The sequence below is a fragment of the Suncus etruscus genome, chromosome 6 (assembly GCF_024139225.1).
Source record: "Suncus etruscus isolate mSunEtr1 chromosome 6, mSunEtr1.pri.cur, whole genome shotgun sequence".
NCBI classification, from domain to species: Eukaryota; Metazoa; Chordata; class Mammalia; order Eulipotyphla; family Soricidae; genus Suncus; species Suncus etruscus.
Genome location: NC_064853.1, coordinates 136281045 through 136296546, shown reverse-complemented (window position 1 = coordinate 136296546; position 15502 = coordinate 136281045). Strand labels below are relative to the sequence as shown.

Here is a 15502-nt window from a genome sequence, read left to right as displayed (position 1 = left end):
GCCTTAAAGGAAAAACTGAAAGGTCTACTTTAAGACAAGAAAGACCAACAAACACAGAAAACTTATCTACAAAAATGACATTAAATCCTATGACAACCATCTCCCTCAATGTCAATGGACTAAATTCACCAATTAAAAGACACAGAGTGGCAAAATGGGTCAAAAAGATGAATCCAACCTTTTGCTGCCTACAAGAAACACACCTGAATAATCAGAACAAATATAAACTCAAAATCAAAGGCTGGAGGAAAATCATCCAATCAAAAAACACCATTAAAAAAGCTGGGGCGGCCATATTAATATCTGATGACACCAACTTTATACTCAAAAGTTATAAGGGACAAAGATGGACTCTATGTACTAATCAAGGGATATGTGCAACAGGAATAAATCAGACTATTAAACATATATGCACCCAATGAGAGACCAGAAAATTATCTAATACAATTACTGAAAAATCTGAAAGAAGACATCAATAATAACACAATAATTGTGGGAGATTTCAACACGGCCCTGTCAACACTTGATAGGTCAACCAGACTGAAACCAACAAAAACATATTAGCCCTGAAAAGACTAATGGAAGAAAGAGGACATGTAGATATATATAGGACACTCCACCCCCAAAAACCTGGATACACGTTCTTCTCCAATGTATATGGGTCATTCTCCAGGATAGACCACATGCTGACACATAAAACATACCTTCATAAAATCAAGAGGGTAAAAATCTTGCAAGCTACCTTTGCTGACCACAAGGTTCTGAAATTAGATGTGAACTACAAAGGCACACAGAAGAAAAACTTTAACAATTGGAAATTGTTAAAGCCTGCTACTGAACAACCAGTGGGTCTGAGATGAAATCAAAGAGAAAATCAAAATTTTCCTGGAAATAAATGATAATGAAGACAAAAACTGCCAGTATCTATGGGACACAGCAAAAGCAGTCATGAGAGAAAAATTTATAGTTTTACAAGCACACATAAGGAAGGAAGAAGGGGCATGCCTGAATAACAATGACACAGCTCATAAAATTAGAAAATGACCAACAAAAGGAACCAAAAATAGGGAGACAGAAGGAAATAACAAAACTGAAAGCAGAAATCAATGAAGTGGAAAACCAAACAACAATCCAAAAGATCAACAAAAGCAGAAGTAGGTTCTTTGAAAAAATAAACAAGATTAATAGACCATTGGCAAAACTCACAAAGTAAGAGAGAGAGAGAAACCTGATAACCCGTATTAGAAATGAGAAGGGGGAGATCATGACAAATACTGCAGAGATCCAAAGGGTAATCAGAGACTACTTTGAGAAACTTTATGCTACTAAACATGAGAACCTAGAAGAAATGGATAAATTCGTGGACACTTATAACCTTCCACAGTTAAGTAAGGAGGATATAGCATATCACTACTGAGGAAACTGAAACTGTAATCAAACATCTGCCCACAAAGAAAATCCCAGGCCCAGATGGATTTACTAATGAATTCTTTCAAACCTTTCAGGAGGAGCTACTACCAATCCTGGCCAGGCTCTTCCATAAAATTGAAAAAACGGAAACACTCCCAAACAGCTTTTATGAAGCCAACATCACCTTGATACCAAAACCAGACAGAAATGCTTCCGAAAAAGAAAATTACAGACCAATATCCCTGATGAATGCAGATGCAAAGATCTTCAACAATATCCTGGCAAATAGGATCCAATGCATCATCAAGAAGGTCATACACTACGACCAAGTAGGAATGCAAGGATGGTTTAACATCCGTAAATCTATCAACATCATACACAACATCAACAAGAAGAAAAATAAAAATCACATGATCATATCAATAGATGCAGAGAAAGCATTTGATAAGGTCCAACACCCATTCTTGATCAAAACTCTCAGCAAGATGGAAATGGAAGGAACCTTTCTCAATCTAGTTAAAGCCACATACCACAAGCCAATGGCAAATATTATCCTCAATGGAGAAAAACTAAAAACCTTTCTTCTAAATTCTGGTACAAGACAAAGCTGTCCGCTCTCACCACCCCTCTCCAACATAGTACTGGAAGTGCTTGCTATAGTGATCAGGCAAGAAAAAGATATCAAGGGAATCCAGATAGAAAAGGAAGAAGTCAAGCTCTCACTGTTTGCAGATGACGTGATACTCTACTTAGAAAACCCTAAACACTCTACCAAAAAGCTTCTAGAAACAATAAACTCATATAGCAAGATGGCAGGCTACAACATTAACACACAGAAATCAGTGGCCTTTTTATACATCAATAATGATAGGGAAGAAATGGACGTCAAGAAGGCAATCTCATTCACATTAGTGCCACACAAACTCAAATATCTTGGAATCAACTTGACCAAAGACATGAAGAACCTATACAAAGAAAACTATAAAGCCCTGCTCCAAGAAATAAGAGAGGACACACAGAAATGGAAACACATACCCTGCTCATGGATTGGCAGGATTAACATAATTAAAATTGCAATACACCCAAAAGCATTGTACAGATTTAATGCAATCCCTCTAAAGATACCCATGATATTCTTCAAAGAAGTGGATCAAACACTTATGAAGTTCATCTGGAACAATAAACACCCTCGAATAGCTAAAGCACTCCTAGGGAAAAGTTAATGGGAGGCATTACTTTCACCAACTTTAAACTGTACTACAAAGCAACAGTTATCAAAACAGCATGGTACTGGAATAAAGACAGACCCTCACATCAGTGGAATAGGCTTGAGTTCTCAGATAATGTTCCCCAGACACAATCACCTAATTTTTGACAAGGGAGCAAGAAATCCTAAGTGTAGCAGGGAAAACATTTATTTGCTTGCCTAGAATGGGATTAGAAATATAAGGGAAATTAGACATCACTCTGTTTAACACAGAAAACTGCATTATGGACTTGGTATCTTGTAACTCAATACGTAATTCATATTATAACTCAAATACACATAGTAAATAATAAACATAGTACACACACTGAGGATTGTTTGTGAGTAAGTGATGCATTTATACCTGTTCTTTCATTTATAATGCATAATAAAATAAAATATTTTCATGAGTGAACAGAAAAATGAGTAGATGCATAATCAATTAAATATGAGAAAATGTTACCAGAAGAATCTAGGTTGTATGAATAGTTATTCACTATATGCTTCTTTCAATTTTTAAACATTTTAAAATCTCCCTAGTGAAAGTTTATAAAGAAAATTTATGTTTTGGCTTTTATGAATCTATGTATCAAATCTGGTATATAAAAGACTTGTAAAGTTATAAAGTGAAAAAAGTACATTAATAATTTAATAAACGGCTAAAAACGAAATATGTGATTCCTACATCAGAGTTTTATGAATCCTCTCAATAGCTTCTTCAAGTTCTTCCTTTTGATCAGGAACAAACCGGTACTCTGATACATATCCTGAAGTATGCTTAAATGGGTCATAATCTCCAAGTTCAGCTAAAAAGAGAGATCAAATGTCATTTTGCCATTTTAGAAAAATACTCCTAAATTATAGAATTACAAATGTTCCAACCCTGGTTAAAATTTCTCTCCCAATGCCTTAATATTTTATATGTAAGATGACAACTAAACTAATTTTAGTAAAAATAACTCTAAAATAGGGCCGGAGTGATAGCGCAGCAGTAGGGCATTTGCTTTGCACACAGCTGACCCAGGACGAACCTAGGTTCGGTCCCCGGCATCCCATATGATCTCCCAAACCAGGAATGTTTTCTGAGCACACAGCCAGGAGTAAGCCCTACATGTCACCAGGTGTGGTCCAAAAAAAAAAAACCAAAAAACCCAAATTCAGTAAAATAATATATTCATGGTAAAATAAAAATCTTGTTCTAAAAAATTATGTGTTCTATTTTTACTTACTTAAATAGTTATATTTTCATAATCCTTATTTTAAACATTCTTATCTGTTATCATAAAATGAAATATTAAAATCAGAATTTAGAGTACAAACACTAGAAAAAATATGTCTAGCTTCAACATATCCTCTCAAACAATTATACCAAGAAATATAGACTGTGATTCAAATGTACGTGCCTAAAATAATAGTCATGAAAATATATAATACTATGCTGCACCAATTTCATTATAGTTGATGTAAAGAAGCCGTGCTAGTGTAGCTCAAAAACAAACAAACAAAAAAATCAAGACAGAAAGCTTACTCTATTATTCATAAAATTTATCCTCCCTTTGTTAATCCATCTTCTGATCTCAAATCTACGTAATTTTTTCCCCAGGATTATCTATCGAGATTATTTCTGGTCTGCAAATGATGAAGCTTCATTTCCCCATATCTATACTGGCTCTGAAAAAGAGGTCAATAATAGTACGTGGAGACAGCCTTAGGCTCAGTCTGCAAAATGACAATGTGTCCTGGAGTTCTTCCAAATGGTGGCCAGATGAATTCCACATGCTTCAGCACACTGCGTGTCAAATGCATATGCCATATGCCACTGACCACATGGACTTTTTACAACAGCTGCCTGGAAACATACTGATCTTGAGACATGACAGCTTCAGGATCAATGGATCAACGAACTCACATGGGATGCAAAAAGAGAATGTCAGGCTCTCCACTTAATTAAAAGTTAGTACTATTTCTACAGCTAAAACCCTAAAGAGCCTACAAGACATGCATTACAAGCTTTCTTTTTATCGTGAAGAGACACTGAAATTCTAATTTTGATCTATTCAATGTTTTTAGCAAAAGTCCTGTGGTGTTTTAGCACATCAACTTCCTAAAACAAGAGTATACAAATCTCGCCCACCAAACATTTCTGAAGCAAGCATGTTCCGGTGGAACCTACATTGCATGGCATATGCACCCAGCTGAGCAGCAACGTTGACAGGGCAGGGCAGGCGTCCCTGAAGTACATCCTGCTTCACCTGTAAGAAAAACTGGTACCTATAAAAAAGAGAAATGGAAGAAAGAGATTAATAATACTTTACAGTATCCAGATTTGAAATTTCAGACTGAGATCATAGAAGGGCTACTGAGTCAACATGTTGCACAGGGAATGCAGGGTAAAGTCAGGGAGTTGAGCCATCAGGAGCAAGTACCAGTGCTGTGGCATGCCAGTGCTGTGGCCTTGGGCTACTGTTCAGCTCCTGTGAGAGTCAGCACACTCACCTCTAAAGTTACGAGAGTATCAGCAGCCACACATCACAGGTCTGCAGTGAAGGTTACAGACAAGCCCTTTTTACTACTATCATTATACTAACTGCTACAGTTTTTCCCAGGAGGAATAAAACAAAAGATCCACCCTATACTGCATGAGTTAATAAGAGTCTAAAGCCATAGACATATGACAGAAAATCAGTGTTGTGATTCCATCCCCAACATTTTGCCATGAAAACCCTGCCAGTTACCAGAAGCTTTGCTCATTCTGTGTGACCTGTCATAATGGTCCCCACACACATAATAAATGTAACCCATTCCAAGTAGTTTAGAAGCAATAAAACAGGGGTGGCGAGCACGCGGCTCCCAGTCGAAATGAATGCGGCTCTTTGCCTCTTATCATTCTTTTGTATACTGTGGCTCTTTGCCAAGTTTGGATTTTGTTCTGCTGCTTCTGAGGAGGGACCTCATGAGGAGAGATCTCCAGACTGTGTCCTCCCATCTCCCATCCCTCGGAAACAACTGCATGGGCCAGTGAGTGGGGGGACTCTTGTGTCACATGTTGGGGCACATCTTGCTGTTAGTTCTGAGTGTGGAGGACACAGCACACCCTCACCATTACTGCAGGATTTTGACCCTCACTCAAAATAGCAAAATGCAATATGTGTTTCATAGATTATTGTTAAAATTAGATGCTTTTGTGTGAGTGTTTGTCTGTTTTGGCAGGTCACTGCGTGGTGTGGCTCACTGACTCTCCGAGTTTAAAATTTTGGCTCTTTGTGTCGAACTTATTCGCCACCCCTGCACATATCTAAGATTTTTAAATAAGTCCACTACTACCATTTTCACCATTTTTCAAATTTAAAAAAGGGGAAAAATAAAATAAGATAAAGTAACCTATCTAAGATCTTACCCCCATTAATCAAAATTACCCAGCAGGAGCCAGAGCAAGAGCATAGCAGAAACAGCTTTGCATTCGGCCAACCCAGATTTAGTCCCCAATACCCTAATGGTCTCTTGGGTCCAGAAGGAAGGAAGGGAGGGAAGGAGGGAGGGAGAGAGGGAGGGAGGGAGGGAGGGAGGGAGGGAGGGAGGGAGGGAGGGAGGGAGGGAAGGAAGGAAGGAAGGAAGGAAGGAAGGAAGGAAGGAAGGAAGGAAGGAAGGAAGGAAGGAAGGAAGGAAGGAAGGAAGGAAGGAAGGAAGGAAGGGAAAATTAGCCTCCACTACACCTTTTACTTCTCTCTCAGAGAAATACTATTTCTCTTCTTCAGGTGCTTCTGTGCAAATTTAAATGTTAGAAGTTACTCTGGTTATCTCTAGGAGACTAATACTAATTTTGTACCCACAGCTTTAGTGAGAATCACTAAATTTACTGGGAATCACATTTTTAGTGAGACTCTAGAGAGAAACATTGCTCTCCATATGCTGAAGTAAGAGAAATACAGGGTTCTGAAATTCATACACCTATTTTGCACCACCAAAAGAAAAAAAGATTTGATTATAGTATTTTTATTTATTTACTGAATTTCTATTATAGTAAGCATCCTATTAGCTTCATATATAAAATTTACAATGCAGTACAATTATATGTTTAGATGTTGTGCACTTTACTGTATCTTAGATCTGATTTTAATTAGCTGCACAAACTTATTTAGCCCATTTTATGGGACTTAAAACACATTTAATATTTTGCCTAAATTAGATTCAAAACTGCTGGATCATTCCTTCTTTATCTCTGATTACAGCTATTACTGGATGCTTGAATTCTAGTTGGGCTCTGGTTTTAATTACGGAAAATCTATATGGTGTTTGCATACAACAGTTTTTTTTTTCATTTATTAAATGTGCATAGCTATGAATAACCTTTTTCATCAATTTCTAAAGTGACAGGGTTTGGACTGTAAGTCATAATGTGACTATAGGTATATTATATCCCAATTAAAGAAAAGAAGCTGTCAAGAAATTATCATTGTTCTAGAAGCAGTACACAACACATTCTTTTTTTTGTTTGTTTTTGTTTTTGTTTTTGGGCCACACCCGGCAGTGCTCAGGGGTACTCCTGGCTGTCTGCTCAGAAATAGCTCCTGGTAGGCACGGGGGAGCATATGGGACACCGGGATTCGAAGCAACCACCTTTTGGTCCTGGATCAGCTGCTTGCAAGGCAAACGCCGCTGTGCTATCTCTCTGGGCCCCACAACACATTCTGATACAAAGATGAATCTTCATAATACAACTGCTGGCGACCTTCTTATAGCAATCACTAAGCTTGTGATATGTGCACCTGTGAGTTGTTTAGATTGGAACAAGTCCTAAATTTGATACTCAAAACCACACAGTACTCCAAGCATCACTAAATAATACCTCAGTGGCCCACGAAGAACTTTGAGCATAACTAGTCCACACCCCTGGCCAGCCTAGGTCTCCAAGCAATTCTACTATGGCTGCAGTTAAAAAAAATTTTTTTTCTTTTTTTTTGGTTTTTGGGCCACACCCGGTAACGCTAGGGGTTACTCCTGGCTATGAGCTCAGAAATCGCGCCTGGCTTGGGGGGCCATATGGGACGTCGGGGGAATCCGTCCAAGGCTAGCACAGGCAAGGCAGGCACCTTACCTCTAGCGCCACCATGCCAGCCCCTAAAAAAATTTTTTAAGATTGCATTTATGTTAGGAATGTTCTAATGTGACCTCAGAATCCTCCAACTTTACTCCAGAAAATATTTAGAATACATATCACGTGCTATAAATTGATATAATACTGTTTTTCATTAACTTTGTTTTCTCATGCATCTAACTCACTTCAAGTTTTGTTTTTCCCTAAGTAAAAAGATTTTTTGGAATATTTGATCTATATAATAACACATGTACATAAAAATCAATTATATTGTTATCTGTAATTTAATAAAAGGAAGCCTATGAATAGCCTTCACGGAACATGATTAAATAAGTGATAGAATATAATACAGAAACAAAACAAATAAGACAAAATTTTGGCTCAGAGAGCTGAAGCACAGACTTTGTATGTAGAGTGCTGGCGTTCAGCTCCACCATCAGGAGTGATCCCCCAAGCTCTGGGCTAGGAATAGCTCCCCCAAACCATACTACATGTGCCCCTTAAAAAAAAAAAAGGATGTCAAAGGCAAGATCAATAAAAAGAATTATGTACAATATGTATAAAATGTGATTTTCAAAAACAGACACTGAATACTATCTACAATCATGTTTGCTATAGTATTATTTTTCATATAAAAATTACAACCAGGAGCTAAAGTGACAGCACAGTGGGTAGGGTATTTGCCTGCCTTCCTTCCTTCTTTCTTCCCTCCCACCCTCCCTCCCTCCCTCCATTCCTTCCTTCCTCCCTTCCTTCCTTCCTTTCTTCTTGATTTTTGAGTTTGGGGCCACACCCAGTGGCGCTCAGGGGATACTACTATCTCTGCGCTCAGTCAGAAATCACTGCTGGAAGGCGTGGGGACCATATGAAATGCCAGGGATTTAACTCAGGTTGTTAGAGTGCAAGGCAAATGCCCTACCCGCTTTACAGTAGCTCCAGCCATTACAAACCATTTTTCTAGTCACTACAGAAAAGGTGGGGGAAAAATTTCCAGGGAATTCTATAAACATTCATCTTGCAAATGCTGGTTTAAGAATAATCTTAGGGGGCCGGGCGGTGGCGCTAAAGGTAAGGTGCCTGCCTTGCCTGCGCTAACCTTGGACGGACCGCGGTTCGATCCCCCGGTGTCCCATATGGTCCCCCAAGCCAGGAGCAACTTCTGAGCACATAGTCAGGAGTAACCCCTGAGCGTCAAACGGGTGTGGCCCAAAAACAAAAACAAAAACAAACAAACAAAAAAAAAGAATAATCTTAGAATTTAAGTTCATTATGAAGCTGAAAGAGGATGGCAGGTGCTGACACAGATTTGAAAGGAGCTAAATTTCTGATTCACTGAATTTCTCAAAGAACATCTCTGAAAAAGCGCTCAGCTACTCCACCATGCTCCAAGGAAAATAATGACCGCCAATACATCCAGGTAGCCCAGTCTAGCTTGAGATGTTCTTCAGAATTCTCAGGAGTGTAGCAGATTCCTCTTTCTGCATTAACTAGATGGCAGGCCAGTGCCACACCCTCCACCCTCCAAAAGAAACAGCCAGACTCCAAGACTTAACCCACTCAATTTGCCAAGTCACAAAATTTGTTTTATATCTATAAATCCTAGACCTCAGGAAGCTATGAAACAACTCAATATTTTGATAATTCCAGTTGCTTTTGTATTGTAACAAACGATATGAAGTCAATGTGTTTATGCATGCATGGAGGTAGGCTAAGGAGGTGAGTGGGAGAGTGGGGACACTGGTGAAGGGAAAGATCACACTGGGTGGGATTGGTGTTTGAGTGTTTAATACCTCAAATAAATGTATTATGGACGACTTGGCAAATCAAAGTGTGATGATAAACAATTAAAAATAAAAATATCTTCCTTTTTAGCATATTTGAAGGTTTTTGTTTTAAAGTTTTGCTTTTGCCAAAAGTATATAATGTAATTTGCTCCTCTTTTTAGATCAAAGAATATAATCACACAAATTAAAATATTATTATCAAAATTTTTATATATCATGAAAAGGTTCTTTTATAGTAAGGCTTCATTTGGGGGGGTTTGGGCCACACCTGATGATGCTCAGGGGTTACTCCTGGCTATGCTCTCAGAAATTGCTCCAGGCTTGGGGGACTATAAGGGATGCAAGGGGATTGAACCGCAGTCTGTCCTAGGTTAGTGTGTGCAAGGCAAATGCCCAACCACTTGTGCCACTGCTCTGGTCCCTATAGCTTCTTAAATCTATGAATCACAACCCCTTTTTTGCCCAAGAAATTTTCATGTGACCCCCAAGAATATAGGCATATAAAATATATAGAGAAACCAAACTTTACTGATAATAAATCATAAATTTATTTTAAAACAAAATGTTCTTAAGTTCTATATTAAGTTACATAATCCCTCATGGAATATTTAAAAGGCTTTGATTATACATTCTGGGCAGAAATTTAAATTATCATGGATCATGAGCATTCCTGACAAGTCAGCTGTATCACCTCATTATTTTGGGGGGTTCTCTGCTGAGTAGTGCAGTGATACCTGGTCCAGCTATGCAAGCCTGGTAGTTCAGTGGTTGCGCCACTAGGATGTCCCACCTCACCCCACTATGCAGGATGAAAAGAGAACCTGGGAATCGAACCTGCAGCCTTGTGCATTCCAGTCCACTGAGCTATTTCCCTGGTTTCTGTCACAGTGTCCTTGATCTCATACTTAAAGAAATCTGGATGCACCGAATACACTGTGGAGTCCAGAATTGAGAGAAATTAAAGTATAAGGAGAAAAATGACAGGATGGAACACACGCAATGCCACAGACTGTCTAGTGGATCAAAGATACAATTTCCCATTTTTAAAAGACTTGAGACTTTACTGAAACCAATGTATTGAGCAGAAAAAACCGACCACTTTGCTAAATTAGGGAAAAGTTTTGCTTTTTGCTTTTGCTACTATTTGGTTGCTAGTGAAGTAAGTGAAATCAAGACATGTTATTTTACTCTTTTAATAGCTGCTATTTAAACAGCAACCAATCAGAAAAATAAATGGATCTTTAAATTTTTATTTACATAAGCAAATTAAGCATCAGAGTATATTTCCTTTACTAGAAAGGCACAATACATGCTTCACAATGATAACAAAGAAATATTCCATCATCTAGATGTAAAATCGAGCACCATGTGTCTCAGTTCATGCCATTATTTAAATACATCTGTTACCACTTATCTGCCTCATGTGATGCCAGTTTAAATCTTAATTCTCATAAGATTAATTATAAAATGCAAGGCAGCATGTTTCAACCCAAACTTCATTGGCTTTACATTAAGTCTTTGCGCACGTCACATATGTGTCAGTTCATAGTTTTGTCAATACTATACCTGGTTATTTCTTCTTTAAGCTTACATGGATCTTCAGCATAGAATTTAATACCAAAGTACAATGTATAAGGAGGTCCAGCTAAAAGAAAAAATTAAATTAAAATTAAATTTCAAATTATAAGTTAGTCAAAGTAGTGACCCAAAAAGCAAAAAAAAAAAAAAAATGTCTAATAGGCACTGCAATATGTCAGAACAGTTAACAAATGAGAGTATTCTTGACATTTACTCAAAGCACTATAATTTTAAATATTCAGTATATGCACATAATGATAATTATGTCGAAGTGATGATTAGATTAGCTGCAACAATATACTGTTTTCATATTTCAAGACATTAAAATGAATACCCTGAATATATAATTACATCTGTCAAAGCTATCTCAGTAGAGTTAAAAATTATATTAATAATCTGTAAATAAGAAAACAAAATAAAACAAGAAAGATTCAGAACTGTCTAATTTACCCACATGAATATCTATATATGCATAGATCTGTCCAAATTGATACTACCAACTTTATCACAAAGGAGGTTATGCAAGATATTTATGTACAGTGATTCCATTTTCCAGTTTTTACATGAATGTTTTTAAAATAGACTATTTATAAAGTAAAGTTTTTTTTGTTTTTGTTTGTTTGTTTGTTTGTTTGTTTTTAGGTCATATCTGGCAGCGCTCAGGGGTTACTCCTGGCTCTATGCTCAGAAATCGCCCCTGGCAGGCACAGTGGAGCATATGGGATGCTGGGATTCGAACCACCATCCTTCTGCATGAAAGGCAAATGCCCTACCTCCATGCTATCTCTCCGGCCCTATAAAGTAAGTTCAAAGAGGCAGCCACAGGACAGAAACATTGGGACCATGTTCCTATGTATTCAGTCAGTATGAGAAGGGATGTATTGATCTATCCACCCAATAGGTGGTGATCCAAAGATCTAGAAATGTTTGTTCAGTTTTATTCAGGTGTAAATGATAAGAAAAAGGTAAGATTATTTTTCAAATAGATTAGTTTTCAAATTTTTCAAAATTTTCATTATTACATTGAGAGTATCAGAGACAATTTTATACACATATACACTGTGAAACAGTTCTCATGAAACTAACATATTCATTGCCTTTTACTTATTTTTTGTAAGACTTTAAATTCTACTTTTACAGCACAAAGTTTGCAATTTCTTGCCATATAGCACTCTATTTTTTAAAAAGTCAGTCAAACTACGTAGTGACATTTATTTCATTTTTGAGCTTTTTTTGAAACTTTGATTGTGTTCTCAAGTATTTAAGAAAATATATCTTACCTCAGTAATTTACATACACAAAAGAACTCGATCTGAAAATGCCATGAAGAATAAACTCAAGGGATAGGGCATTTGCCTTTCAAGCAAGGGTTCAACCCAAGGGCATCCTATATGGTTCCCTGAGCCCCATCAGGAATGACTCCTGAGTGAGAGCTAGGGATAATCTCTGGGCACCACTGGGTGTGGCAAAAAAAGAGAATAAACTAAAAAATATACAAGAGACTGTACCTATGTGGGAAATCCTATCATTAAACATTCATATTGTACAGAGAACACAAATTCCTAATGTTAATATTTTCCAGCATACTTTAGTAGAAAGACAGTTTCATGGGGAAAAAATCAACCAGGAGTTTCTGAAACTACACACAGTGATCAGTGCAGTAATGAAATATTTGGCTAAATATGTTCTACAACAAATCTGTTACCCTGCATACCAATTAGCCACAGTATTATTAAATGACACACAAAAGCTTTCCTCACACATATAGAAAAGTATGCACTTGAATAAAAACACACTACCCTAACTTACAACTTTATCTTTGAACTGCTATCAATGAAATAAAGCAACAGGAAAATTTCTATATTCCTTTATTTTTCTGTTCAATGTTAATGAAGTTTGAAAAAATAACCAATTCATAACTTAGAGAAAGAAAATTAAACAAAACACGTAATAAAGCCCAAGAACTATGTTGTTGCTCATGATTACAACAATATACCGATGCTTAGTCTGTAGAATTCCTGAATAGTGAGTGTTCCTGGAAAATGGAAGACCCCAAGACCCCAGCCCCATCCTTCTCCCTGCTATGACTTTCTTCATGGGACATTCCTTCTGCTACAACTCTAAGACAAACACTGTAATTTCTCGTTAATGGAGTTCCAGAGTTCAGTTTCTTTGCTTAGATAAACACATTCTGTGTTTTAACTAAAACACCTTGACCCTGCATAAGCATGTCAGGCCAGCACAGACCGTGAAATATTTAAAATAGCAGGAAGTACACCCTCTGCTTAGCTGTCAATCAGGCTGGTGCCAAAGAGCAGACAGCAGTGCCTGCAGGCACAAGGGCTGGCCTCAGGGCTGGCAGAAACACACTGCAGCAGTGCACAAAGGAGGAAGGTGATGTGAAGACGCCAGGGTGTTTTACCTGTCTGGAATGTGACAAATTATTTCCCATTGATCAAGCCCAGCCATTCCAAATGGGATTAGTGATAAGGACAGAAGTTTGAAAAATACACAACAAAAATTATTTGGTTTGTGCTCATTTAAAAAAAGACTTTGACCCAAATCAACCATTCCCTACTTTGATTATAAAATGGCTTATATTCTAAGAGCATCATTACCATTTGATTGCAATTCGTAATCTGCATAACTGTTTCATAACCATTTGATTCTCTGAAAACACCTGGTAACTTATGCAAGGCAGTGAAAATGCCAAGGTTATTCGTTGCTCGATATAAAATTCATAGAGATGAAATTAAGTTTACCAAAGTCTAGAAAGGTCAACGTTTCTTCTGGCTACCATTCTATTCAGTCTCTTAACAAACAAACAAAAAATAAACAAAATTAAAATATTTAGAGAAAGCAAACACATGTGTAATTCATCTTGTAGAACTAGCAAAGAATATGAAATATGTTCCACATTTTGGAACAAGCAAATATGAGCCAGATATATTTTGAATTCCTATTCTAAGGTGGATTATAAAATTAATAAATTATTACCTGCCTTTATTCTATTAAATTATTATGACCTCATTATCTACCTGTCTTTTGACAGACTTCATCTTTAACAGCCTTATGTAAAATTAATAGTTTTATGTAAGTAAAAATATACATAAGCCAAAAACTGAAACTCTTCTAAGTCTTTCTAAATAATAATATCTTCCAATAGCCCAGGAAAATATAAATCACATTTCAGGAGTAGCCCAGTGACTAGCAGATATTCTGTCATATTTATAGACACTTCTTCTGTAAATCTATTGGCAATATCAGTCATTTTTCTTCATTAATAATCAGATATTACACATCAATTTTTGGACAAGGTAACACTTATTAAGGATAAGAAAGAAACTGAATTATAGATTATAGATACTTAAATATGCTGTACCCTATAATAATAAGACTGCAAATGTGCTTAGGAAAATTTTAATAATGCAAGTTTAAAATGTTCTTCATCTTAGATAGAAATATTCATATTTTGTTATAAAGAAATATCCATTTTTTCTTTTTTTTTTGGTTTTTTTGGGCCACACCTGTTTGATGCTCAGGGGTTACTCCTGGCTATGCACTCAGAAATCGCTCCTGGCTTGGGGGGACCATATGGGATGCCGGGGGATTGAACCACGGTCCGTCCTACGCTAGAGCTTGCAAGGCAGACACCTTATCTCTAGCGCCACCTTCCCGGCCCCTATCCATTTTTTCTTATAAAGAGCTGTGATATCAAAATATCTATTTCTGAAAGTGTTCTGATTTTTGATTTGGTATTTAAGTCTTTAGGTTCAAAAAGACAATATTACTATTGGCCATTATACTTGAAAAATAAAGATTTCTAGATCTTGAGAGACGAAGACTCCTAAAATTGAAATTTTATTGTCTATAAATATTTATCTATGAACACCTCATGAAAATGATCTGCATACCTATCTAAGTACAGGCAACCTTATGCCTTACTTGGGTTGCTGTAGGCAGATTGCTTCTCAGAAAGAACATGATAGTAGTTATTTTTAAAAATTACAAAAACAGGCCGGGCGGTGGCGCTGGAGGTAAGGTGCCTGCCTTGCCTGCGCTAGCCTAGGACGGACCGCGGTTCGATCCCCCGGCGTCCCATATGGTCCCCCAAGAAGCCAGGAGCAACTTCTGAGCACATAGCCAGGAGTAACCACTGAGCGTCACAGGGTGTGGCCCAAAAAACCAAAAAAAAAAAAAAATTACAAAAACAAACCAGAATTCTGTTCATTCTGTAACTGATGACCTTTTCCCCCATGACAAGTCAGAAATCTTCTGAACAAGGATTTATTTCTGTACAGGCTAAGTCTGCTGACTGTGAAGGTGTTTAAACTGGTTTTTACATGTTTTTTTAACCTGTCTTGGAAACTTCTTTGGGTCCTATCCATT

General features: G+C 37.2%; 1 protein-coding gene across 1 annotated transcript in view; it reads right to left on the bottom strand.

Annotated features, from left to right (window-relative positions):
• Positions 1–15502, bottom strand: part of EPB41L4A (erythrocyte membrane protein band 4.1 like 4A) — a 294094-nt gene that overhangs the window by 142477 nt on the left and 136115 nt on the right. Inside the window, exons 4-6 of the mRNA XM_049776051.1 lie at positions 11102–11180; positions 4830–4927; positions 3342–3462 (exon numbers count right to left, since the gene is read on the bottom strand). Coding sequence (XP_049632008.1) covers positions 3342–3462; positions 4830–4927; positions 11102–11180 — 298 coding nt within the window. The remainder of the gene's footprint in view (positions 1–3341; positions 3463–4829; positions 4928–11101; positions 11181–15502) is intronic.